The following is a 25,682-nucleotide window of genomic DNA, read 5'->3' as shown; positions in this document are numbered from 1 at the left end:
TGTTTGCACCTTTGCTGAGCAGGACTCTTATGTTTGTGCTTCCTGAGAAACTCAATGATGTATTTTTCCCTGTCTTTGCTATGTTTCAAAAAGTTGTTGTCCAGTGGCTTAGGCACAAGTTTGTGTGCAGCTAAACTTAAGGAAAGCTGGAAGGAATTGGACAAAGCTTTTCTGTAAATCATGGAATCACAGAATGGTTTGATTTGGGACCTTAAAGATCATCTCATTCCTAACCCCTGCTGTGAGAACGCCCTTCAAACCAAATGAACAGGTCTTGCTGTAGAATTGTATCAGTTGTTTGCATTATACACAATATCTGGGAGAAATACTGTCCAGTGCATTAGACATGATACTCCACATGCTTTACGAAGGCATGGAATGACAGGACAAGAGGGAATGGCTGTAAACTGAAAAAGAGGAGATTTGGATTGCATATTAGGAAGAAATTCTTCCCTGTGAGGGTGGGGTGCCCAGAGCAGCTGTGGCTGCCCCTGGATCCCTGGAAGTGTCCAAGGCCAGGCTGGACAGGGCTTGGAGCAGCCTGGGACAGTGGAAGGTGTCCCTGCCCATGGCAGGGTGGAATGAGATGGCCTTTAAGAACACTTCCAACCCAAACCATTCTGTGAGCTTGGACTGAGGCCCTGGAGCCTTGGGCAGCTGTGGTCCCATGGGGCACCCAGTGGGGCTTCTGCACTGAATCTGCTTTCTGGCACATTTTCTTTTGAGTCTCAGCAGGCACTGAAGAGAGCTAAACTGCAGCAGCCTGGAGCATTTCTGCTTCCAAGGCAAACCTGAGTCCGTCCATGTCCTCAGGGCCACTTCCAGGCCTTAAGCAATAGATGAAAAATGCTGCTGCTGCATTTATGTAGCATATTTAATTCCATGGATGTAGGGTAGTACCTTAGCCTGCCCTTTTGGGGAGGGAAGGAGAAGCTGTCCAGGTCTCTTTGGCTGTTGTTCTCACCCCAGATTGTGCTTATTGCTGCAGGGCTGAGTTTTGTATGTGCAATTACCAAATGCTGCTGTCCCAGGGATTCCCCAGCCTGAGCAGCCCCGGGGGAGACAGGAGAGGAGAGGACCACAGTGACCAGAGGGCTGATGAGACTCCATGGATGGGTTAGATGAGGAGAACTGAAGGTGTGCAGTTCTGAGCAGCTGGGATCAAAGTCTGACTCTCCACAGCCTGCCCCAGCATGCAGTAGATGCCAGCTGGGTCCTGCTGCCCTGGAGTCAGCCTCTGCCTCCCACTCTGGGGCTGGGGGGTGCTGAGCCAGGCAGTTCCCACCCCTCTCCTGGTGCAGCATTCCTGCTCCGCTGGCCTGAGCCTTGCTGGCTACATCCAGCAGGATCCAATGCAAACACTGTCAGTCCTGGAGCGGCAGATGCTGTCTCCCTTCCAGTTCTGTTCATTTGGAGCCATTTCCCACATGTCTAAAAATAATAACAAATTGCCATTTCATTTCTTAATTTCTTTTCTCAGAACTCAACGGTGACAATCGAGGAATTTCACTGCAAGCTGCAAGAGGCGACCAACTTCCCCCTCCGGCCATTTGTGATCCCCTTCCTGAAGGTGACAGAGAGCTGCTGGGGTTTGCTGGCACTCCTTGTGCCTCTTGGCACTGTGACATTGCTGGGAGAGCTCTCCTTGCAAGCACCACAGCAATTCTGGAGCCCAAGACAGACTGCACAGGGCGTAGCGCTGGCCGTGTGGGACTGGCTGTCGTTGTGCTGTGTGCCACATATGTCTGCTTGTGTGCTGGAGATAAAGGAGGCAAACCAAGCTCCATGTGGCAGCTTCTGAGCCTATTTGCAAATGTTCAGATCTAGAATGTTTGAAGTGCTGGCACACGGAGTCTGTCTGGGATGGTTAAATCACAGAATTGCAGGATGGTTTGGGTTGGAAGGGACATTAAAGCCCATTTCATTCCAGCCCCCTGACATGGGCAGGGACACCTTCCAATAGACCAGGTTCCTCCAAGCCCTGTCCAACCTTGCCTTGAGCACTTCAAGGAATGGGGATTCCATAACATCTCTGAGTAACTAGATGCTAGAAGCACACAGTGCTTCCTGTAACACTTGGATTTTGGGTCCACCATCATCAGGTTCCTGGGAAAATACAGGTAAATCTGACAGTGCAGACACCAGGAGCTGGAGGATCCTGAGTGGGGGTCATGGGTCACAGGTGTTACTGCTTTGAGGTACTGATGAAGACCAAACCTTTTGGAACAGCTGGAAACCCCCCTGCCCTGCTGTAATCCAGCCCTGTGCTTGTTTTGCAGGCCAACCTCCCTCTGCTGCAGCGGGAGCTGCTGCACTGTGCCCGCGCTGCCAAGCAAACGCCCTCCCAGTACCTGGCACAGCACGAGCACATCCTGCTCAACACCAACACCACCTCTCCCACTGACTCCTCCGAGCTGCTCATCGAGGTCAACGGCAATGGCAAGAGGCACAGTCCAGACAGGTGAGAAACAGCTTTTGTCACTCCGCTCAGTTGTTGAAGTCGTGACTTTTGTTTTATCTTTGCTGCTGACAAAGCTTTAAGCAGCATCCAGGATCTTATCACTCCTAACAACTATTCTGGCTGTTCTAAGACTCCAATGACTGCTCCTGCTGCACTATGAATTCAGGTTGGGTTTCTCTTTCAGGCAGGGTGTGTCCCAGAGGGACTTTTGGGTAGCACTGAGAAGCCTGAGCCAGAGAGCTGAGCAGTTTCCCACCCCCAAGGCAATGAGCGGAGGCATTGGCAGGGCTGGGAAGGATGCGCTTCATTTTCACCACGTTTTATTCCAAGATAAAAGTTGTTATGCAATTATGTGGAGCATGCCTCAAATTTATAAAAACTGTGAAATTTTAATTTGGTCATGCTCAGAGAGATGAATCACAACACTCAAGCATCCTGAACCCTTTCCTTTCACGGGGTCGCTTTGTGCATCGCCTCGCAAATTGAGCGCATTTGTTTGAGCTCTCTGCATTTACCCCATGGTAAAATCATTGCTGCCCAAACCCTGCTGATTCCAAATCTGCATCTTTCTGAGTACATTATGGGATGCTAAGGAATGCCTGTCTCTGCTGGTGTGATTGCAGGAGGGAAGACAGCAGCTTTGAGAGGGAGTCGCTGCCAACAGAGCCTCCGGCCAAGAGGGTTTGCACCATCAGCCCCGCACCCCGGCACAGCCCTGCCCTCACCATCCCCCTGATGAACCCCAGCGGGCAGTTCCACCCCACCCCACCACCCCTCCAGCACTACACCTTGGAAGATATTGCCACCTCCCACCTCTACAGGGACCCCAGCAAGATGTTGGAGCACAGAGAGATCCGAGACAGGCACAGTGGGCTTGGTGAGAGCCTGGAGAGTTCCTGGTTGAGCTTTGGTGTTCGTCTCTGCTTGGCCACTCATGCCCAAAGATGGTTGATGCTGGGCATATCCTCACAGCTGAGTCTTTGCAGGGAGTTCAGAGGAAACAGCTCCCCATGGGAAGTTACAAACAGGAAGATTGAGAGTTTGTATTTCCCTGTATGAAGGCTGGAGTTCTCTGAGGGTGAGGAGGAAGGACTTAGTGTGTGAGTTGAGTGTAGCCAACCCAGCAGACAGAAAGAGAGGACAGGGAAATAGAAATTAACTTTTCCAAGAGCTCCAAAGCAGGAGAATAGAGATTGACCCCCTGCCCCGTTTCTCTAAGGAATGTGTGGGAGGTGCATGATGTGTTTCCAACACAACAGCCTGAATCACGGGCTCTGAGCTGCTGTGAGTTTATAACAGGAAAACCAGCTCCACAAACAGGTCAGAACTGGAGCCACAAGTGGATTGTAGCACTTCCCAGACAGTGAAGCAGACAGGGATAAAAAAGCACCAGCATGAATTACCCCTGTAGAGCTGCCACCTGGAGATGTGTTTTTAAATCCCAGCTCTGTGGAGCTGGAAATAGAGCTCTTTATTCTTGCTTTGGGGCCACTTCTCTCTCCACTGGTCCATCTAATCCCTCTGTGGCTGTGTTGTGTTGCAGGGTTGAATGGAGGCTACCAGGACGAGCTGGTGGATCACCGCCTGACAGAGAGGGAGTGGGCGGATGAGTGGAAGCATCTCGATCACGTAAGGAATGGCAGGGGCTGTGGGAAGCTCTGTGGGAAGCAGCAAGCCAGTGTTCCACCTGCTCCAGTTGGTGATTTCCTTGTTGATATCATATCCAGGCTCTCCTGGTGGCTGGTGGAAGAACAAGCCACCACAAGCAGGTGGATGGTGAGAGGAGCTGTAGCACTTCCTGGCAGGTTTCCTCTGCCCATGGTCAGTAGAAATTAAAATTGGTGTGGATGAAGTGTCTGGAGCTGGGGACCTTCTCCTGCAGAGCATGGCCAGGTGCTGCCGTGGCTGGCTGAGCAACCAAACTCAGCTTTATCCCCACTGGGATCTTTCCTGCCCCAGCCCTGGCCAGCACAAGTGCACAGATGCACTAAGTGCACTCAGGATATGGACTTACAAAATGAGTAAACCTATCATTACTGTATTTTAAGACTTTTTTTCCCTGAGGTGCCAGCCTTTTATGGACCAAAAAAAGGCACCAACAGCAAGACCTGGTGCTTTTTATGCTGAGCTTTTTCCTTCTGAGCAAGGCAGCTCCTCCAGGCACTTCACTGCTGTTTCCATCAAAGAGATGGGATTAAAATTCAGCTTTGATCATAAATGCAGAGAGACCTCATGGTTTAAAGCTAATGGGGTTTTTTGAGGGAATGGTGTTGGAGTGGAGCAGAGGCCCAGTAGCTGAATATTTGGAGTTGGACTGTGACTTTGGAGCACTGACACCAGCATAACCAACCCTAATCCCATAGTGTCGGGTATTGATGATTCCGAGATTGTAGAAAGTCTCTGTCTTTCTGCCCCCCTGCCAAAGCAGAAGCCATAATTCGTCTGTGCTGGTTTCAAGGTTGTTTATTCTGTTTATCTCTAACATGTTCTGCTGCCCTGCCGCAGCTCTGTCCTGCAGGGCAGCGTGTGGGGCTCTGCCCTCAGTGGGATGGTACAAACATTAAATACCACAAACTACCTGTGCTGGATTTACAATAACGTGCCAATATCTGTCACCTACGTTGAACAGTGTGTCCCCAGCCTAAACCAACAGAAAAATGCCAACACTACAGTGAAACATGGAGGGCATGAAGAAGGAGAAAAAGGACAAGACACACCCAATTTCCTCCATCTTGTCCCCTTTGAACCCCTTGTCTAGAATCCTAAAATTTTACTTTTGCACCTGTGCCACACTTAATTATTACTTATATCAAACACTCAGAGCTTGTAATTCATCCTGTAAGATTGAAAACTCTTTTCCATGGACAGAGATCACAGACAGTGTCTCTGGGGGCTCTGTCCAGGGGGGTTCCTGACCCCTGCCAGGGCAGCCAGAGGGAAGCCCTGGATTCCCACACCATAGGAATGTGGTGGGGTTTTCCTCTCCACTTTTAGGAGCGTGTCCTGGAGGTGTTGAGCCAGCTTTTGTGGTGACCCTCCCTAGTGCTGTGCCTGGGATGGTCACTCCGGGGTGAAATCCAACATGACTGAAACCCTTTCACCCCGCAGGCCCTGAACTGCATCATGGAGATGGTGGAGAAGACGCGGCGCTCCATGGCGGTGCTGCGGCGCTGCCAGGAGGCCGACAGGGAGGAGCTCAACTACTGGAAGCGGCGCTGCTCCGAGACGGCCGAGCCGCGCAAGGCGGGCACCGAGCTGCTGAGCCGCCAGCACAGCCCCGCCAGCGCCGACTCCGCGGGCAGCGGTGAGCTGGGCACGCACGGAGGGGTGGGTGGGTGGGCAGAGTTGGGTTAGGCACTGCCGTGGATGTGACAGCCTGGCCAGACACACAGAAAGCTCGATAAGTTCTCTGATGAATCGGCCTGGGAGGCTTTAGGGAGCTGGAGATAAACAGTGATAGTCAAATATTACAACAGTCTGCAGGTGGTGGTTTTTAACAATCTGTTCCGTGTTTTTCTCATAAGGTTGCTTACAAATGGGTGTCTTGTTAATTAGCCAATCGTGTGGAATGTATTGATTAAATGACCAGTCAGGTGCACCTGTAGTGAACTAAGGTATAAAAGAAGAGACGATCAAATAAATGGGGCTTTTGCCATTTTGCCTTCTAAAAAACAAAAATAAACCAAACCATAACAAAAAAAAAAAACCAGGCTGGCACATCCACACAGTGCTTAAGTATTTTTCTCAAGTATTTGCAGAGAGACGACACAGGAAGCAGTTTTTGTCAGCGTCTAAAGGCACCTTTGCTCATGCTTTTCTTGTCGCTGCTGGCCAAAGTTGGTCCAAAGCTGGGGGTGAAAAGGTAGGGAAGAGGTTTTAGTCTCCACCACTCTCCCCCTTCCAGTCCCTCTTGCCTTAAGGATTTTAAATGTCAAGGTCTATTTAGTCTAAAAATACCAAAGGCTTTTGTAAGTGTAATAGCTACCTGTGTTACTAATTCTATTTTTGTATCATGAGTCAACTTTATCAAAGCTGACTGGTCTCCCCATCCAGTATGCAGAGGTTTGACCCTATAGAACAAACAAGTTTTAAATGCTGATTTATTTCAATGTAATTCTGATTTCCATCCAAACAAACCCACTGTAAATCAAGTTCTGGGGAAAAGCCCTCTGATTATTCGGTAATAAAAATGGATTTCTTCCAGCAAGAATAAATGTCAATTTGATGTATATTCTACTTGTTTGTATACAAAATATAGAGTGAATCCTCCTGCAAGGAATCCAAGTGCCCCTGGCTCCAGTTGCCACCAAGCCTGAGGAGCAGTGGGTGTATGTGACAGCCTGGTGGGCACAGCCAGCTTTTAGCCCTTCTATATTTAAGTATATCATGACTAATACACTTCAGCCCCATGTTGTTAAAGGTGATATAATTAAAAATTTTTATATAAATTTGGAAAGCTGTTGCTTTCTCCCCTTGTGGGACCTAGGGATAATTTTCAAGCTCTATTGCTCTTGTGAGAAAGTTCAGTTAAGCATCAGGCAGCATCTCCAGGTGTTTTGGAGGACAGTTTGTCCATCAGTTCAAGCCTTTGCATTGCCCTGGGATTGGGAAGTGCTATGCTTGATGTAAACTGGTGTGCAGATTGATGCTCACAGCCTCTGGACAGTGCAGAAGTTGGATAACATACATTTATAGCATTGCCTGTTGTTTTAGAGTACAGACAGGAGATAGGTTATGCAGAGTCATAAATTATTCAAGGTGCTAATTAAATGTTGTAATTTATCATCTGAGTGTTTGAGGAATGGCTTTAACCATAGGAATCCTCTGCTTTGAGTTTTAATGGGTCAATCCTTCCCTGCCCCGTGATGTCCTGAGCTACTACTGGGCACATGAGGCAGCTGGGTGGGATGAGGCTTTGCTGACCTTTCCCTGTGTCCCTTGCTCTGTCAGATTCCCTGCGGGAGTTCAGCAGCAGGTCGGGAACGGGCTACGTCACGGAGGAGATTTGGAAAAAAGCCGGTAAGTGTTTGTGGTGACCTGGCCGGGATCCTGCCGCATCGCCCGGGGTGAACACAAAACACACATGCTGCAGATCTGCTGTGCAGGAACAGCAGGAACCCAGCTGCAGCAACACCCCGGGATGTGCACATCTGGCTGCCATTGTCCCCACCCTGGCTGTCCCAAAGGGCTCTGCTCCTCTGTGGTGCCACGGGGATCCCGTGGGACTGAGCCTGGCCTTGCTGCCCGTTGGTGCTGGGAGCACGCTGCTGCAGCCGTGTTTCTCTGGGAGCTCCCTCACTCCCAGGGTGGGTGGGTGAGGCTGCTCTGTGAGAACCCCGGGATTGATTCAGGGGTCTCGTGTGGTGGTAAAGTCTCTCCTCCAACCCGTGCTTCCAAAGAAAGACTCCGCAGCCTCTTGTTGTTGGGTCTCAAGGCAGTTTATTGCTAGCTATCTAAAAGATTGTCTTTGCTCGCTGCGGCTGCTCTGGTCAGCGGCCCAGGCAGAGACACACACACTCCTGACACCCTCACTGTCCGGTGTCTCCGTCGTCTCTCTCCCCGCCCAAGGCTGCTGCTATCTTTTATATGATATATTACGTATTATATGCTTACAGATTTTCCCCAATACCTACTATCTATGTTACAATGTGCTCTTCTACTCTAAACCAATCTGTGAGTGCCAACATCACCAAGAACATGGAGGTAAGGAAGAAGAAGGAGGAAGAACAGGATCAGGCCCACTTTCCTCCATCTTAGAACTCCTGACCCCCATGTACAAAGTAAAACCCCCCTGTACAGGTGTTAAAACCCCCTTGTACAATACTAAAAAATTTTTCCTTCTAATTTGTGACTACTTTTACTATACCATCTAACTCTCTGTGACCGCTTGTTCCACCTTCAAAGTTGGTAATTCATTCCATGGTTCAAACTCAAGATCACAGCTGTTTTCAGCTGCCTGCCAGGGTCTCAAATGCTTCTGACCAAGGCCTGGAACCTCTAAAAATGTCTGAGGGACATTTTGAGTTCCGACACTGCTCTTTCCTTCCAGAAGAAGCTGTGAACGAGGTGAAGCGGCAGGCCATGTCGGAGGTGCAGAAGGCGGTGGCCGAGGCGGAGCAGAAGGCGTTTGAGATGATCGCGTCGGAGCGGGCGCGCATGGAGCAGACCATCGCCGACGCCAAGCGCCAGGCCACCGAGGATGCCTTCCTCGTCATCAACGAGCAGGAGGAGTCCACCGAGGTGAGCTGCCAGGGCACAGCCTGGCAAGGGCTTTCCAAGGCTGCAGAGCCTCCAGGTCAAGCCTGCAGGGCCCCCACGCCTTTCACAGAATCATAGATTGCACAATGGGGTGGGTTGGAAGAGACCTCAAAGATCATCTCATTCCAAGCCCCTGCCATGAGCAGGGACACCTTCCACTAGACCAGGGGGCTGTAAACTCCAGTCTCCAACACCTTTTCCTTCTAGAAGTCTCTCTCCAATCAATAACTAAACAATGCACCAATATAATCAAAAATCCTTTTTAGGTTTTGCTGGCAGGGAGTCAGCCTAAAATAGTGTCTGTGGACACGTGTGTGTGCAACCACTGGGCACCCTGAGCTGGACTCAGTGTAATCACCAGGAATTTTGTGGGATTGAAAGAGGTGTAGAAGCAAAGAGAAAAGGAAGCTGGTGCATGCAGCAGTTTAGCTCAGAAATTATGGTGGGGTACTTGATCTTTGCAGGAAAGAAATTGCTGTTTGTGGGCTTGAAAATAGGGCAGGGCAGAAGCTGGGCTGCAGGAAAAGCTCTTGCACATTCCGGGTGGTCTGTACCACACTTGCATGTTGGAAAAGAAGGGATGGATCTTGGTTTGTCATAGCCAGTGCCACATGCTGAATGGATGCCTCAGAGAATCTCTTTCTCCTCTTCAATCATCAATCAGCCTCCCCGTTGTTTAAGAGGAAGTTCAGTTGGTAGATGTTTTGAGATTTTGGGCAAGGGGAATCACATGGCTCATTCCTGCACTACCACATCCCATCCATGTGGGCTTTGCTTCGTATTTTAATTTCTCTGCACGTACAAGAGCAGAAAGTTTGTGTCAGCTGAGCAGAAATCTGGTGGGACCATGCTCTTTGTGTCTGCTGGGTTGTGGAGGCAGCAGGTCCATCCCCTCCTCCTGGTGGGTTTCAGCTCAGGTGGGGCTCAGCAAGTGTGACCAGAACCATGGAATTACTAGGTGTCATTCCAGAGAATTATGTCATGCTGCAATTCCCAATGGAATTGCTGAGGGTTGAAGGCACCAGTCTCATGATGGGAGTGGGTGGAACTGCTCAGGAAGCCATGGAAGGAATGAGACAAGTAGTGATTTCTCCATAGGGGAATAGCAGAGGAGTGTCCTCCTCCTCCAGCTGTGCTGAGGAGCAGTCTGGGACCTGGAGAGCTGCTGAGCACCCCTGTGCAAGCCCTAGAGCCCCTGTCTAAAAGCTGTCCTGTATTCTGGCACATCTTGTAACCTTCGCAACACAGTTGAAAATCACTTGAAGTGTAAACAGCTGCAAAGCAGTAACCCAGTTTTCCAAGAGCTGCCACACCTTTGTTGGGGGCTTTTTGGTCACAAGTCCTGTTTCTCCTGGAAGGTGGAGGACCCCTGGGGACACAGAGGCTCTGGAGCAGCTCACTCCAAAGTGAACCTGTCAGGTGCTTCACTGCCAGCCCATAAATCATCACCGTGAGCTGGTGGCTCTAGTGCTGAGCCTGGGAGTGGGATCTCCCAGCCCTTCCCCACAGCAGGGCTGCCTGGTAGAGCCCAGCATCTCCCAGCACCCGCTCCCACAGCTCTTTGATGGCAGTCACAGCAGCCGCGTCCCCACAAAGGCCAGCTCTGACAGAGGCTGTGTTCCCTCAGCTGAGCTTCCCTCCCCTGTGTGTGTTTGCTACACCCCAGCCCAGCTGCAGGGAAGCTGCTCTGCCGTCCCTCCCCTCCCCACAGCAGCTGCAGCCCTGGCTCCGGCGCTGGCCCCTTGCCCCGCGCTCCGAGGGAAGCGGTGGCACGCGGGAGCCACCAGCTGACACCTCTCCCTCTGCTTCCAGGTTGGAGCTCCAGCTCTGGCAGTGCTTCCACCTGGCTGGGAGGCTTTCAAATGAGCATTTGCTCTTCCAAATTGGCCTGCTCCAACCTCTTGTGCAGCGAGGCAGGGTGCAGAGCAAACGGTGCCTGTGCAGCGCGCCGTGATCCCTGCGGAGAGCGCTTGGCTGGGAGCAAGACCAAAATAGAGCTGCTTAAAACAGGAAATAAAAAGGCCCAATAGCAGCATCTGCAGCGTGTTTTTCAGTCCATGCCTGCTGTTTCCTCTCTGTATTAGGGTGGGTCTAGGGGAGAGGATGTGCCTGGAGCAGTGTGACAGCGGCTGTGGGCAAAGAGCAGCGGGGGTAAGAACCGTTGGCAAAGCTGGGAAATAGCAGGAATTAATAATTGCTCATTTTCATATTCTCAAATCTGGACCAGAGGGGATGAACAGTCCACTCCAGAGCTGAGTCAGCACCATCCTGCAGCTCCTAGGGAAAGGAAACCCCTTTCAAGCCCAGTGTCTTTGGTCTTGCAGAGCTGCTGGAACTGCGGCCGCAAGGCCAGCGAGACGTGCAGTGGCTGCAACATCGCCCGGTACTGCGGCTCCTTCTGCCAGCACAAGGACTGGGAGAGGCACCACCGCATCTGTGGGCAGGGCCTGCACGGGCAGAGCAAGCCCCTGGCCCTGCCCACGGGCCGGGTGGCGGCCAAGAGCCTCGATGGCATCCCCAGCCCAGCCCTGGAGAAAACCTCGGCCACCACCTCGCGCTCCTCCACGCCAGCATCCGTGACAGCCATAGACACCAACGGACTCTAGGAGGGAGGCTTTGCTTCGCTCCCCTGGATGAGTTCCCTGGGGTTTTTAAAGCTGAAAAAGTCCCTGCAGCAACTGTTACCACTTGACAAATTTGATGTATCGGAGTGCCGACGCTCCGGCTTTGCCCTCTCATCCTGCCCTTTCCTTTGTGGCTGTGAACTGGGGTGAGCCTCACCTGCAGCATCTCCCTGCTGCTCTCAGGGGGACACCAGAGCAGTGTCAGGATCTGAGGGACACTGGGCACCCGCTCGGGGGACCTGGACTGGGGCAGAGCGCTGGCACATGCCAGACATGCTGAGAGTGCGGTGCCCAAGCAGGGAGCCCTGTCCTTGTGGCATGTCAGGCTTGCTTCCCAAAGTGAAGAGCCACCACTGCCTCCTTCTGCCACCTTTCCTCCATAATTCCCAGAGTCTGTTCCTGCGCCCAGGCAGCTGTGCCTCAGGTGGCTGTGTGGGCCTGTTGTTGCTGTGAACAGACCAGAGCCAATTTCCCAGCAGGAGCATCTCATCCTCTGTGCAATGGCCAAAGCTGAGCCCACTTCTGCCTCCAGGCTGGCAGCTGAGGGTTGTAAAGAGGGAGGAGAGGATTTTTCTGCTCGAAAAGAAGAGGCAGTGGCAGGGAGGTACTGCTGGATGGCCTGGATGTCATCCCAGTCTGTGGTGAGACAGACAGTTGGGTGTTTCCTGGGTGGGGCCTGTGCTGGGGGAACACGTGCACAGCAGATCTGGGCTGGGTGCAGGTGCCCTTTCCACCTGGGGGCTGTTGTTTTGTTTTTTCACTGCCTGAAGCTGCTGGTTTGTGAGTTCCTGCTGTGGTTTTGAGCCCAGGGATCCTTGCTGGTGCGAGGGGTTATTTACAGCCTGGGCTCTCCACTCACATCGCCATGCTGGTAAAAGAAAGGCAGGACTGGGTGTCCTGTATCTGTTCTTATCCCCAGCTCCAGGAGCTTCCTGCAGTGCTGCATCCAGAGATGCCCAGGGATGTGCATCCACCTTCAGGGATTATCCTGCAACCACAGGACCAAAGGATCCCAAAGCAGAGGATCAGGAGGTCCCTGGGGAAGGGGCCAGCCTGGGGAGCTCCATCCATCCCAGAGTCCTGCAGCGGGGTGGAAGGAGGGACCCAGGGCAGCGCAGGCTGTGACAGCACAGGGCTGGCCAGGAGTGTCACACAGGGTGGCAGTGGCACAGCCCGTGGCAGGGAGGGGACGTGCCTCCAGGAGCAGCTCCCAGCTCCCACAGGGGCTCCAGAAATCGTTCTCTTCAGCACAGCCGTGTTTGTGACTGTGTGTGTGCCACTGCTGGGCTGGAGCCCAATGAGGCAAGTAATCCCCAAATTATTTTTCATCACTTTTTCAATTGGAGGCGAATAATGGAGCTGTAATGAGTTGTCACAGGGGTGAGCAGGGAACCTGCTGCTCCAGCCCTGGCCCCTCAGGAGCGCTCCTTGGGAAGCTGCTGTTGTGGGATGGAGCTGGTGATTCCCTGTCTGCAAGGTTTCACTAAAAAGCCACGAGGTCTGGTGTTGAAGACAGCTCCAGTGGCCCTGGGGACGTCTCCCCTGTGTCCCCAGGATCGGTGCTGGAGCCCACTGGCACTGAGGCAGCTCCCAGTGGGTGGCACTGGAGCCACCCTGACCTGCAGCAGTCCATCCTAGCGCTGTTGGGAAGGGAGTTCCTGCCCTAAGGACACTTTTGGAACAGCCTCAGGTCACTCCCAGGTGCTGTGACATCCCCTCCTCACCTCAGGCTGTGGGTGGTGGTGAGTGCCAGGCTGGGCTGGGAGGGGAGAGCAGGGCAGGGCTGGGAGGAGTTGTTGTAAATAGATTGTCTTCCATAATTCTCACGCAACGTTGATGGCCGTGTATTAAAATTAACCCCAGTGTAAATGAATGAAATACTAACAGTCATGATTAGAATTATTGCTTCTTTCTTTTTTTGTTGTTTTTTTAAAAGATGGAATGATAAATGTGAACTTGGGGTGTGGGAAGACATTGGGTTAAGGTTTCTAATTTTTTTTTTTTTGACATTTAATTCTGTAATAGAAATTTGTTACTTCATTCCTGTGCATAACTTATTTAATGTCCTGTATAAAGGAACCCAAACTGTTACAGATGTATTTAGTTTGTTCTACTCAAAAGTAGTCAATAAAAAGACTATATTCATCCTCCAGCTCCCCCTTCTCTCTGGGAAGGGGCAGAGGTTTTCAGCAGTGCTCAGGCAGCTCTTGGGGTTTTTGGGGAACACTGCCACACCTTGGCCTTGGCCAGGGGTCTTCTAGGGTCAAAAATTGCCTCCCCTGTGGTGGTGATGCTGTGGGCAGAGCCTGGGAGCAAGTGCAGGCAGAGCTGGAGTTCAGCCCTATCCTCAGTGATTTCCTTGAATTTATAGCTCAGTGTGTTGTTTTCTGAGCTTTTTTTAAACTATTTATTTTTACGTGAGCACAGAGCAGCCTGCAAGGTGCTGTCACAGCACCCCGGGCTGCCCCCTGCCCACACCTCGGCTTCAGCTGAGGCTTTTGGTCTCCAGGCTGCTGCCAACATTCACCCAGTGGTGAAAAAACCCAAAACTGAGGGGTGAACCCCACACGGGGCTGGGGAGGCAGCTCAGGAATCCCAAACCAGTGCCTGCTGCAGCTCTGCCCCTCTCTGACCCAGCCCCTTCCTGGTGGCCCAGGCTGCTGCATCCCTGCATCCCTTGTTTGTCACTCCCAGGGCAGGAATGTGCCCTGGGCCCCATGGGCACAGCAAACCCTGGCAGGGATTGACCCTCAGGCAAACAACGGGGTGCTTGGGGGATGGTGCCCATGGGGACAGGGCCAGGCTCTGCCACCCCACCCCTGGGAGGGCCATTTGTGGTTTGGGTGCTGAGCCTGCCCTGGGCTGGCTCTGGCAGTGCCCAGCTGGGTGGCAGCAGCAGCTGCCGTCCCTCCAAGCAGGAGCTTCCCTGCTCCCATCTCTGCAGCTTGCTCCTGCCATCCTGTCACCCCTGGCACCCCAAACCAGGCAAAACCAGCCTCCTGTGCTGTCACACCTCACCTGGGGCCAGGGGTGCCACCGTGTCACACCCAGCCAGCACAGGGTGTCTGAAGGGAGGCAGCTGCACCCACGGCCCCTTCAGGCACAGCTTTTCCTGCCTGCATCCAGGGACTGGGGCAGAAACACCCAAATTCATGTTTCTGGTGCAGCAGCACCCGCAGGGAGTGGGAGAAGAGGTTGGGGGTGGTAGCAGGTCCCAGGTGAGTGAGGATTAGGGGTGCCACGCTGGTATTGAGGACAGGCAGGGGCACAGGGAAGATGTTCTCCAGGCCAGCAGGATGGCTGCTGTCCCTCCTGTCCCCTGTGCCCTCCCACTCCCTCCACACTGGCTGTGACAATGCATTTTTTCCCAGCTCAGCAGAGGCTCTGCTGCTGCAGCACCACCAAGGAAACCCCCAGTGCCACCCTGGAGCAGGTGGATCTGCTCCAGCCTTCCCCCCTCACTGCCCCCACCCCAGACCCCTCCCCATGAGCTCAGCTCCAGCTTCTGGCACCAGTGCCCAGTGCCAGGGCTGGTTTATGGGGACTGAGGAAGCAGCAGACTGGAGCCACTCTGGCCTTCCCTGGGAGTGGGATGTGCTGGGGACAGGCTCAGCCGTGGGCACAGCTGGTGGGGCACAAAGCCAACCTCAAAGCCACGGTGCATGCTGCCAGCGTGGCAGGGCATGAGCAGGTACCCCTTGCCAGAAGCACTTCATGAAATGTTTTTTCCCTATAAAACACTCTCCACAGTCCATATCAGGCCAGCTGGCTCCCTGGGCAGGATGTCACAGCTGGCCAGGGCCGTGTCCCCCTGCCCATCCCTGGGCAGCCTCAGTGCCAGGAGGAAGAGGAGCTGAAGGCTCCTGGGATGCAGCACCAGCAGGGGCTGCGCTGCCACCCCACCCACGGCTCCCCCAGGCAGCTCAGACACCGGCTCAGCAGCAGGATAGAGAAATAAATTAACATGGAAAGAGCAAAGGAGCAAAACACTGGCAGGGCCGAGGCCACAGGAGGGAATGGCGGGACAGGGAGGTGACAAAGGGGACAAAGGCTGTGCCCAGGGCTCCAGGTCCTCCTGCATGCTGACGGGTCCTGGAGACGCTGCCCTGGGTCAGTTGTTGTTCATGATCCACCAGGAAGCTGGGAAGAGAGGGAAAGCAGGGAGGTGAGGGCGGTGGGAAATTGGGAATGGGGATTTGGGGTGGCAGAGATGGGGGAACTGAGCCTGCAGGTCCCTGGCTCTAAAGCACCCACCCCACCCCGGGCAGGGAGCCTGGAGAGGGGAAATCCCCTGGAACTGTGGCAACTTCTGCAGGAGAGCACTGGGAATGTGCTCAGTGGGACTGGCAAGTGGGGAGCAGCAGGCTTCAGTCCAAATTAATCCTGTTTTATGGACTAATATTTTACAAGACTCTGAAGTGATCCCTGAAAGCAAACCAGGGCTGACCCTGGTTCACAGTTCCCACGTCCCCAGGGCTGGGCTGTGACCCTGAACTCAGCCCCTGGCACTGACCTGGCAGCACCAGAGCACGTTCAGGGCTCAGGGGAAACACAAATCGAGGCACCAGGTGTATTTGGGACGGGACTCAGCTTATCTGCTACCCAGGCAGTGTCCCTGCTCCTGGCTGTCCCCAGGAGAGCACCCTTGGGCAGGGGACAGACCCCATCACACCCAAACCTGCTGGGGACAGCGTGTCTTACCCTGAGGCTTGAAAAAACTCATTTAGGTCACCCCAAAGCAATTTCTGCTCTGAAGGGAGCCACAAAGCTCCTGCCCTGTGCAGCACACCCAGAGCAGCACTGAGGCACCCTCACCTGGGAAGAGCATGGTGGTCAGCAGCTCCGGGGACTCCAGCAAGCTGAGGATGGACTGCTGGAAAGTCTTGCTGCAGCTGGACTGCAAGTGGCTGTAAAACAAGGTGTGGGCTCAGGGGATGTGGTGCCAGGGCCCTCTGCCCACACACAGGGACAGGGCAGCTTCTGCACCCCAGCACCAGCCCCTGCTCCTGCCCTGCTCCCCAAGTCCTACATCGGGGTGTTCACCCCGCTGAGCTGCAGATGGGGCACGCAGGGCAGAGCAGTGGCACAGGCTGGGCAAGGGAAGGGAGCAGGGGGCACCCCTTTGAGCCCCCCAGCCCACACACGGGCACTGCCCCACCTTCTCCAGGAGGTCACGTCCTGCCAGAACTCGTACAGGATGAAGCAGGCCTCGTCCGTCAGCTTGCAGGCAGAGACACTGCGGGGACAGAGTGACCCTGAGCCACTGGGCAGGCTGGCACGGCCCTGGCACGGCCCTGGCACGGCCCTGGCACGGCCCTGGTACGGCATGGCCACGTGTGCCCCCACAGCAGTGCCCATCAGCCTCCCCACAGGGCTCCCCAAGCCCAGCCTGGCTGCATTCACACTTCGTGAACAGCTCCAGAGGATCCCAAACCCAAATCCTGCCCCACAGCTCCTGTGCCCAGGGGCCAGAGGAGCTTCCCAGCTCCTACACTGCTCTTTGCTGCTGCCCAGGAGCCAGCACATTCTGTGTTTTATTATTTCCAACCCCTCCCCAGCACTGACACAGCTCACCCTGCCAGCCCCTTGGAGCGTGTGTCACCCTTCACACGGGGGGAAACTGAGGCACGGGGGCAGGAGCTGAGCTCACAGCACAAACCCACAGCTCTCTGTCCCCAGGGTGCTGCTGGGCACGTTCCCTCGTGCCCAGGAGGGGCCGGGGCTGCTGCAGGGGAGGCAGCCAGGGGTAACTGCAGTGCTGGGGCTGCAGGGCCAGGGGAAGCAGCTGTGCTGGGCTGCAGCAGCAGCAATTCCAGCTGAGGACCGGCTTTTCCTGCAGCTGCTGGTGGGAGCCAAGCCCATTCCCAGCACAGCGTGTCACCCAGCAGCTCTGAGGCTGTGTCCCCTGCTCCCACATGGGCTCTGCCATTCCCTGGAGGGTCCCAGCCCCACGGAGTGTCCCCGGGAGAGCCAGCCCAGAACGCCACCCCGCTGTCTCCACAAATAGCCCTGATGACAAAAAAGCCCATCAATTCCAAAGCAAGAGCCTCCCATTCTCTCCACCACCCGTGTCACAGCGAGGATCTTCTTTTGTTTGGACTGAAATGTGAATTTGTGCTGTTGAACTGAAGAGCTGAGAAAGGACACTTGAAAGGGGAACAGCAGGAGCGTTCCCTGGAGTGGCCCGTGGGACAGGGAAGGGAGCAGCTGTGCCATCGGGGCAGGCTGGCACTGCCACGTCCCTGCAGGCACGGCAGGGCTCTGGGGCAGCCTCGGGTGCTCGTGGCAGCTTCCCACGGGCTCTCCATCAATCAGAGCTCTGCAGGAGCCCTGCCCTTGACCTTCCCGTCGCTTTTGAGTCCTTCAGTGCTGGAGGAGCTCGTGTTTCTCTTACAGGAGCACTCCACAGCCACTCCTGCAGCACAAACCCCAACCCTGGCCAGGCACTGGTTCTCACTGGGAATACCTGCAGCAGATGGGATGGCACTGCTGCAGCCCTGACACCATCCTGCCTGCCGTGCCCTGGCCAGCACACCAACCCTGGTGTCCCCCGAGGGTGTTAAACCCCCAAACCACCCCCAGAGACCCCCCACTTACTGCAGGCAGCTGCTGTGCCCGGCCGTGCCCTCGGTGTAGGAGCGGAACGCCCGCCGGAACTCCTCGATGCTGCTCGTGGCCACCGAGATCTGCCTCTTGGCCACCAGGATGTGCTGCGAGGGACAGCACAGCCTCAGGGGATGTCCCCTCCTGCCCCCTGCTCCCCCCAGGGACGGGGGATGGGGACAGGGACAGGGACGGGGGATGGGGACAGGGACAGGGACAGGGAAAAGGGACAGGGACAGGGACAGGGACAGGGACAGGGACAGGGACAGGGACAGGGACAGGGGATGGGGACAGGGGATGGGACAGGGACAGGGACAGGGACAGGGACGGGGACAGGGACAGGGACGGGGGATGGGGACAGGGACAGGGACAGGGACAGGGACGGGGACAGGGACAGGGACAGGGATAGGGATAGGGACAGGGACAGGGACGGGGACAGGGACGGGGGATGGGGACAGGGACACGGGGACAGGGACAGGGACTTACTGCATCCTCTCCTTTGCACATGGCTTCCTCCTTCAGCGGCTCCAGGCGCGGGCTCTGCGTTAGCACCGGGGAAAACCAGAGTTACGGGGAAACACCGGAGGTACCGGGAAACACCGGAGGTACCGGGAGAGCTCCGGGCAGGACAGGCACGGAGCCCGGGGACAGCCCTGTGGCAGCCGGGGCAGGGCAGGCTGTGCCCCGCACACCCGTGGGGTCCGTGGGGCCGGGGGCACTCCTCAGCACCCCGAGGGAGGCAGGAGAGGTGGGCAGAGCTGCGGGAAAAGGGGTGCAGGGTGCAGCTCTGTGACAGTGCCAGGGCTGAGGAGGGGGGCTGCTGGCACGGGAGGGAGTCCCAGCACTGATGTGGCCGTGCCCAGGTGTGGGGCACCCCCTGGGCACACACCTTGCACTCCAGCTTCTCAATGATCTGCTGCAGCCTGTTGATCTGAGCCATCCACTGGCTGTTGTCCTCCACACAAACACCTGCAGGGCAAAGGGCACAGAGGTGTCACCCAAAATAAGCTCAGCTTTGTCATGGCCAAAGCTGGCTCAGGACCCAAAACCCACAAAATCATCTAAACCTCTGATTTCATTAAAAAAAACTAGATTTTTTTTTTCCTATTGCCAAGAGATAAAACATCCCCCAGAAGTTCCAGCTGGCAGCTGGACAAGATGCTCCAGGCTCCCTCCTGAAGAAGCCCTCACTGCCCAGTGCTGCTGGAGATGTGGCACTTGGGGACACGGGTTAGTGGTGGCCGTGGCAGTGCTGGGAGAACTGTTGGACTCATCTTGGAGATCTTTTCCCACCTCACTGATTCTGCGATTCTGGGCTGGTCCCACAGCCCCTCCGGGCTGCAGCAGCACACAAAGAACCTGAGGAACAGCAGGTACCTGTGGTCAGCATCCCAGAGTAGGGGTCTGTTGGGGACAGGCAGATGTTCTTCTGTCCCCTGCGCCCACACCGCCTCCCTGACCTCAGGCTGAGCGAAGTCTCCGATTTCTTGATCTCCTTTCTGGAATTAAAGCAAAAGGAGGGGTTGAAGTCATTCCCAGAGGTGTCAGCTCCTCACTGGGCTGGAGAGGGCTCCTGGCTGTCCCTCCCAGTGAGGAGGGGATGGGGACAGGGGGCAGCAGGTCCCAGGCCGGTACCTCTCCCGTCCCGCCTGCTCCTCCACCGTGTCCACGGCGCACTCGAGGGATGCCTGCAGGGACTGCAGCTGGTGCATGGTTTCCCGCAGCAGGAACCGCGTCAGGAACTGCTCCATCTTCGAGGCTGTCTCGTACCTCTGGGGAGAGAGGAGAGGATCTGTCAGACCTGACAGATCTGCCTCTGTGCAGGGCCAGCAGAGCCACGCCTGGGAAGGGCTGTCCTGTGATTAAACCAAACGAGGTGAGTTTCAGTCAAATTTTAATTATCACCAAAAGTGACACTTTGAGGGTAGAAGTGAGGTTTGGGGCACAAGAACCCTCGGGGTGCCTTGCTGTGAGATCACAACAGGGAATGCAGCCACGGTTCCATGGGCACCCCTGTCCCAGCACCCACGGCCTGGCACTGCCAGCTCCAGGAGCCGTGCAGGAGGGCAGATGGACACAAGCCACAAGGCAAAGGTCACTCTCAGGGACAGCCCCAGCCCCAGGGAGGGCCCCAGCGCTGGCACAGCACCCCTTGTGCCACCCGCTCACACCCAGGGGCCACCACAGGCTCCCAGCCTTGTCCCCAAGCCCTGCAGTGCAGGGCCTGGGGACAAGGCTGGGAGCCTGTGGTGGCCCCTGGGTGCTGGCAGCTCCTCCAGGGACCCCCCACCACTGGCAGGCCCAGGCAGGGGCTGGCTTTGTGCCCTCCCTGCCCAGGGAAACAGTGCCAAGCCTGTCTGCTTCCATGAATTTCTGATGTGTGCTTACACTGGGCATGTAAAAGTGCATCCAGAGGGGCATGTGAGAAGCTTTGGGGAGAGCAAAGGGGTCACCTGGCCTGGAGAATGCCCACAGGAGGCACAGAGAGCCAGGGAAGAGCCTGGACACACACAGAGGCACCCCAAACTCCTGCCTTTCTCTGCCAGCTGGGATCACAGCTCCTCTCCGTGTGCTGTGGGCTCTGCTGGCATATAATTCTGTAGAATTATAGGATGTTAAGGGATTGGAATGAACCTCAGAGATCATCCAGTCCCAATGCCCCCCTGCCATGGCAGGGACACCTTCCACTGTCCCAGGCTGCTCCAAACCCCATCCAGCCTGGCCTTGGGCACTGCCAGGGATCCAGGGGCAGCCACAGCTGCTCTGGGCACCTGTGCCAGGGCCTGCCCACCCTCACAGTAAAGAATTTCTTGCATTTAATATCCAGCATAAATTTCCCCTCTTTCAGTTTGATCCCATCCCCCTTGTCCTGTCACCACAGATCCTGACAAAGAGTCTTCTCCTGCTTCCCTGCAGCCCCTTCACGCTCTGGAAAGGTGTTGGGAGGTCTCCACACACCCTTCTCAGCCCCAACTTTCTCAGCCTGTCTCCAGAGGGGAGGTGCTCCAGTGCCCTCAGCAACTCTGTGGCCTCCTCTGGAATTCCTCCAACAGTTCCGCGTCTTTTTTATGCTGGAGACACCAGAACTGTGCACAATATTCCAAATGGGGTCTCACAAGAGCAGAGTAGATGAGAAGAGTCACCTCCTTTGACCTTCTGGCCCCTCTCGTTCAGGTACAGCCCAGGATTTGGTCCTGTCCAGTGATCACTTGCTTCCTTAAAACCACCTCAAGTTCTGTCCTTGCGCTGTTGGAAAACTTCTGGGGACGGAGACAAGGTACCCAAGCGGGGAGTGAGGGGACAGCAGGGACGTACCCAGAAGATTCCAGAGCAGCCACCCGGGCCTGGTTTGCCCTCAGCAGGCCCCTCTTGTCCCGCTGCAGGTTCCTGCTCCGCCCGGCCATGCTGCGGCCCGCGGTGGTGATCGACAGCGGCAGCCACTTCACCCGGGGGGGCTTTGCGGGGCAGCGGCGGCCCCAGTGCGTGCTGAGGACGGTGCTGGGACAGTCCTGCAGCGCAGGGACCCCCTGGGACAGCGGGCAGCACGGCCCAGCCCTGCACGGCCTCAATGGGGACTGGGACGCCATGAGAACCCTGTGGGGCCACCTCTTGTGCTGCTGCCTCAAAGTGTCCCCAGAGGAGCACCCGGTGCTGCTGGCCGAGTCCCCGTCCTGCCCCGCTGCTGGCAGGGTGAAGGCGGCCGAGGTGCTGTTCGAGGGCTTCGGGGTGCCCGCGCTGCACGTGGCCAACACCGGGCTGCTGTCGCTCTGTGCCCACGGCAGGGTCACCGGGCTGGCCGTGGAGGCCGGGGCGGCCGTGTGCCACGTCACCCCGGTCTGTGGGGGCCAGACCCTGCGGCAGGGCACCCGCTGCCTGGCGGTGGCCGGGGACCACCTGTCCGGGCACCTGCGGCAGCTGCTGCTGCACAGCCCCGCCGAGCCCGCGGCGCTGCAGGCCCTGAGCGAGAAGGCGCTGAGCCGGCTGAAGGAGCAATGCTGCTACGTGTCCTTGGACTACGAGGCAGAGCTCCGGGATGAGGGCTCCCACCACCCAGCCATGTTCCAGACCCCCGACGGGCGCTGGATCACCCTGGGCAAGGAGCGCTTCTGCTGCCCGGAGCCGCTGTTCCGGCCGGAGCTGCTGCGGCACAGCTGCCCCGGGCTGCAGCAGCTGGCCGGGCAGAGCCTGCAGACGGTGCCCAGGCATGCCAGGAGGCAGGTGCTGGGCAACATCGTGCTCTCGGGCGGCTCCTCCATGTTCCCCGGCTTTCCCGAGAGGATGTGCCTGGAGCTGAACCTCCTTTTGCAAGGAGCGGGTGTCCACATCGAGGTGCTGGCGAACCCCGGGAGGAGCACGGCAGCCTGGGCTGGGGGCTCCATGGCAGCCTCGCTCACGTCCTTCCAGCACACCTGGATGACAAAGGGTGACTACCAGGAGCACGGAGCCGAGTACGTGAACGTGAAATTCCAGTAGAGAGGTGGCAGCCATGTCACTGTGTCACTGCAGGAGTGACTGGAACACTGCCCTGTGCTGCCCCTGCACTGCTGCAGGGTGCAAAATTAAAGTGCCCCAAAAGAACCAAAGTGCATTTCACTGACACTCCAGATTATTTGTCTAACAAGGGTGTGTCCCATCGGGCTGGAAAACAACTGGGGCTCATGCTGGGGATCCAGGCCATGCTGACTGCCTGGTTTGGCTGCATCCAGGCAATCCTAATGCTCCAGGCTGCCTTTCCCAACTGGAAATGCAGCTGCCAGGACGAGGAAGGGACCTTCTCCAGGTGTCAGCACTGCAGGACCCCCAAGGGGAGCCACAAGTGCAGGGAAGGTCCACACAGCACCTACACTGCAGCCACTTACTGCAGGAGGTGATTCCTCATCCTGGCACTGGAACAGGTCAGCACTGGCTGAGGAAGATGAGCTGAAAACCAGGGAACTGCTTTCACTACTTTAATTTAGCTCTAAAGGTCGTTTGGTGCTTCAGGGAGCCGATTCAGCTCCCCGAGAGGCATTTCCTCACCTGGCTTTGCTGCTGCCTGGCTGAACAGACTTAGCCCGGCAGATGATTAGAAAGGGATCGGAGGTTGTGAAGGAAGCAGCTGGGGAGCACAGCCCAGCTGTCACAGCAGACTCCTGTCCCCATGGCCAGCCCCGTGCCAGCTCCTCAAGGGACACAGAAACCACAGGATGTCACCGTGAGCTCTGACAGAGACGGAGCAGCAGTGGGAGGGCGAGGAAGGAGCCTCCACATGAGGCAGGAGGGCTGGTTGCTCCCCAGGAGCATCCACCAGGAGAGGTCCACCCCTTTCCTCAACAAGACAAGGCTGGAGCAGCATCCCTGCCTTCCCCATGGTGTCCTTGTGTGACCCCAAGGCTGCAGCATCCAGAGCTGCCCTCACCCCCCCAGACTCCATGAACCATGTCCAAAATAATGTCCAGCAATGCCACCCCATTACTGGGGTCAAATATTTCCAATTCCTTCTGCGTTTCTCTCAGCACACTGAGGAGCTGGAATTCCAGAAGCTCTGCACTGAAGGATTTCATTGTTACCCTTCCACTGCTGGTGTGAAAAAAAGGGAGCAGTGGGGAGGGTCCTGAGCCCCTCATGGTTTTCTGGTTGCTCTGTGCCAGTCCAGGAGCTGTGTCTGACTGGGCACAGCTGTGGCCGGATGGGAAGGGAAGTGGAGAGAGTGGAGAGGATGGATGCTCATCCCCAAAGCTCTGGAGCCAGCAAAGGATGGGCACAGCCTCCCCTCCTAGCACCAGGGGCCAGGGGGATGGGGGTTTCATCCCTGCTGGAAAATGAATCTCATTTTCCTGCCTCGGGAAGAGGATGGCAGCAACACTGACAAGATGCAGCCACAACAAACTGAGTTCCAGCTCTACACCTCCAGCCTCTCCCAGCCAAGCATCCCACATGTCCCCACAGAGCTTTCCTTGCCCACAGCCCCAGAAAGGGAGAGCTCAGGGCTGGGGATCCCTGCCCACCCTTCCCCTCCTCATCCCAGGGTGTGCAGGCACTGAAATCCTGCCAGCACTGCCTCTCTGTGCCTGCCCAGCTCCTGCCAGCCTGGACTCCTTCCCTGCTTGAAGGGGACAAGAGACACTCCAACCTCCCAGGACACACCTGGGGGGAGTGAGTCCCCAGGGGGGCACAGCAGGAACATTATTCTCCCACCACATAGCCCTGCACAGTCTGGTTTGATGCCTCAGGGTTTAGCTTTTCTATTTTTCAGATTCTGTGCTGCTTCAGTGTGTACTTCTGAGCTTCCTATGAGGGGATGGTGAGCTCTGCACAGAGCAGGGAGACAAAACAATTCCTTCTCCTGCTGGGGACCAAGGACAACTGATCCAAATCTCAGCCTCAAGAGCACAAACAACGTGGGCTGGAGAGAGAAAAACAAGCAGGATGGGACAATGGAGCAGAATTTATAAAAGTGAGAGCCCCCATGAGCGCTCGTGCATTTTGGGACCATTTTGGTTCATCTTGGGTGCAGCCCTGGCTGGGCTCTGGTGCTGCCCAAGGTGGATCCATAGAGGCCTCCTAATAAATCCTGACTTTATTCTTTAGCTTTGTCCAGTCCCTGTTCTAGGGCAGCCTGCACAAGGCATCAGTTTCACTGCCCAAAATCCAAATCCGAGCCCTGTTATGCCTCTGGCACCACCCAGGGCCCTTCCCCCAGCAAGCAGCCAAATGAGGTGCTCCCACCTCTGAGGTGTCCTGCCAGCCCTGCCACAGCCTGGGCACACAAACACTTCCCCTGGCCTGGGGCTGGGAGGCTTCTCCCCAAGCACATCACTCCCCTTCCTGTGGGAATTTACTTTGGTTAGTAATTTTATTTTTTGGGGGTACTTGGGCAGTACAATTGTACTACAAACTTGTGTTTCTGTATATAGGAATGATGGGGAGCAACATTTAATTATGGATTTTTTTTTTTTTTTTTGGTACTGAAACATTCAGCCTGCCCTGAACCCCACAGCTCGCCCAGGGCAGTCCCCACACCCCAAACTCACAGGCACAGGCACCAGTGTGGGGTGAGAGCCCCCAAAACCCCAGTGCCAGCCCAGGAGGGGACTCAGCAGTGCCAGCTGCCTTCTGCCTCCTCAAACACAGCACACCCAGGGGAATGTGCTGGAGACAGGATGGAAATACCCATCCCTCAGGAGAGCTCCAAATGCTGCTTCACCTTCCAGCAGCAATTTGGAAAATTTCATGCCAGGGGAGAGAAAGAACCTAAAACTTCTCATTTTGGGGTATAAAACCAAAATCCTCTCCTCAGATGCTGCACAGAGGTCAAACCCTCTGTGAGCAGAGGTTCAATAAACTCACCAAGCACAGCATTTTCTGCTCATGGCAAGGGAAATCACTCAGCAAGCTCAAGACAAGGAATTTTGGTTGTGCACTGGTAACTCAGCTCTGTTTACCCAGTTGAAAATCACCAAATTGCCAAGAGCTGCTGTAATTCTGCTTTTGAGGGGTTTTATTGATTTCTTATGATGATAGTTAAGGTCAGGACAGAATGGAATGGGTGGCCACATAATTCCTGTCACAGGATCAATGAGGCTGCCTGGATTGGAGAAGTATTTATGTGAGGGTTTGCAGTGTTTGCACACTGGAGAATGGAAAGATTTTAGCATACAGACCCCCTGTGAGAAACATCAGGCTGTTTTCTGAGCTATTACCACTTTCACCTCCTACCTTTACAAAATTACATTGCAAACATGAAGTTCAGCCAC

The 25,682-nt window shown here is 55.5% G+C and overlaps 2 protein-coding genes across 6 annotated transcripts in view; both read left to right on the top strand.

Moving 5' to 3' along the window:
• CBFA2T2 (CBFA2/RUNX1 partner transcriptional co-repressor 2) overlaps positions 1-13,495 on the top strand; it is a 58,948-nt gene extending 45,453 nt beyond the window's left edge. For 3 of the 5 annotated variants that reach the window (XM_030288860.4, XM_072917157.1, XM_072917156.1), the window contains exons 4-11: positions 1,481-1,570; positions 2,280-2,461; positions 3,085-3,338; positions 4,005-4,090; positions 5,570-5,765; positions 7,412-7,480; positions 8,511-8,701; positions 11,044-13,495. In XM_030288860.4, coding sequence (XP_030144720.4) covers positions 1,481-1,570; positions 2,280-2,461; positions 3,085-3,338; positions 4,005-4,090; positions 5,570-5,765; positions 7,412-7,480; positions 8,511-8,701; positions 11,044-11,325 — 1,350 coding nt within the window. In that variant the 3' untranslated portion in view covers positions 11,326-13,495. Of the gene's footprint in view, positions 1-1,480; positions 1,571-2,279; positions 2,462-3,084; positions 3,339-4,004; positions 4,091-5,569; positions 5,766-7,411; positions 7,481-8,510; positions 8,702-10,531; positions 11,023-11,043 lie in introns of those variants that run through there. The other 2 variants (XM_030288862.4, XM_072917158.1) reach the window with 2 other exon arrangements.
• Positions 13,496-19,942: 6,447 nt separating this feature from the next.
• On the top strand, positions 19,943-22,454 carry ACTL10 (actin like 10). Its single transcript, XM_072917155.1, has 2 exons — positions 19,943-21,223; positions 21,330-22,454. Exon 2 carries the CDS (start codon positions 21,349-21,351, stop codon positions 22,417-22,419), a length of 1,071 nt encoding a protein of 356 aa, XP_072773256.1. The 5' UTR covers positions 19,943-21,223; positions 21,330-21,348; the 3' UTR covers positions 22,420-22,454.
• Positions 22,455-25,682: the final 3,228 nt, after the last annotated feature.

This window comes from Taeniopygia guttata, chromosome 20 (assembly GCF_048771995.1).
Source record: "Taeniopygia guttata chromosome 20, bTaeGut7.mat, whole genome shotgun sequence".
In the NCBI taxonomy this organism is placed as follows: domain Eukaryota; kingdom Metazoa; phylum Chordata; class Aves; order Passeriformes; family Estrildidae; genus Taeniopygia; species Taeniopygia guttata.
The sequence above is the reverse complement of the archived record's forward strand: the minus strand, read 5'-3'. Positions and strand labels throughout refer to the sequence as shown.

Excerpts from the sequence above, each read along its gene's own strand:
- ACTL10 (XM_072917155.1), top strand. The coding sequence starts at position 21,349 with ATGCTGCGGCCCGCGGTGGTGATCGACAGCGGCAGCCACTTCACCCGG.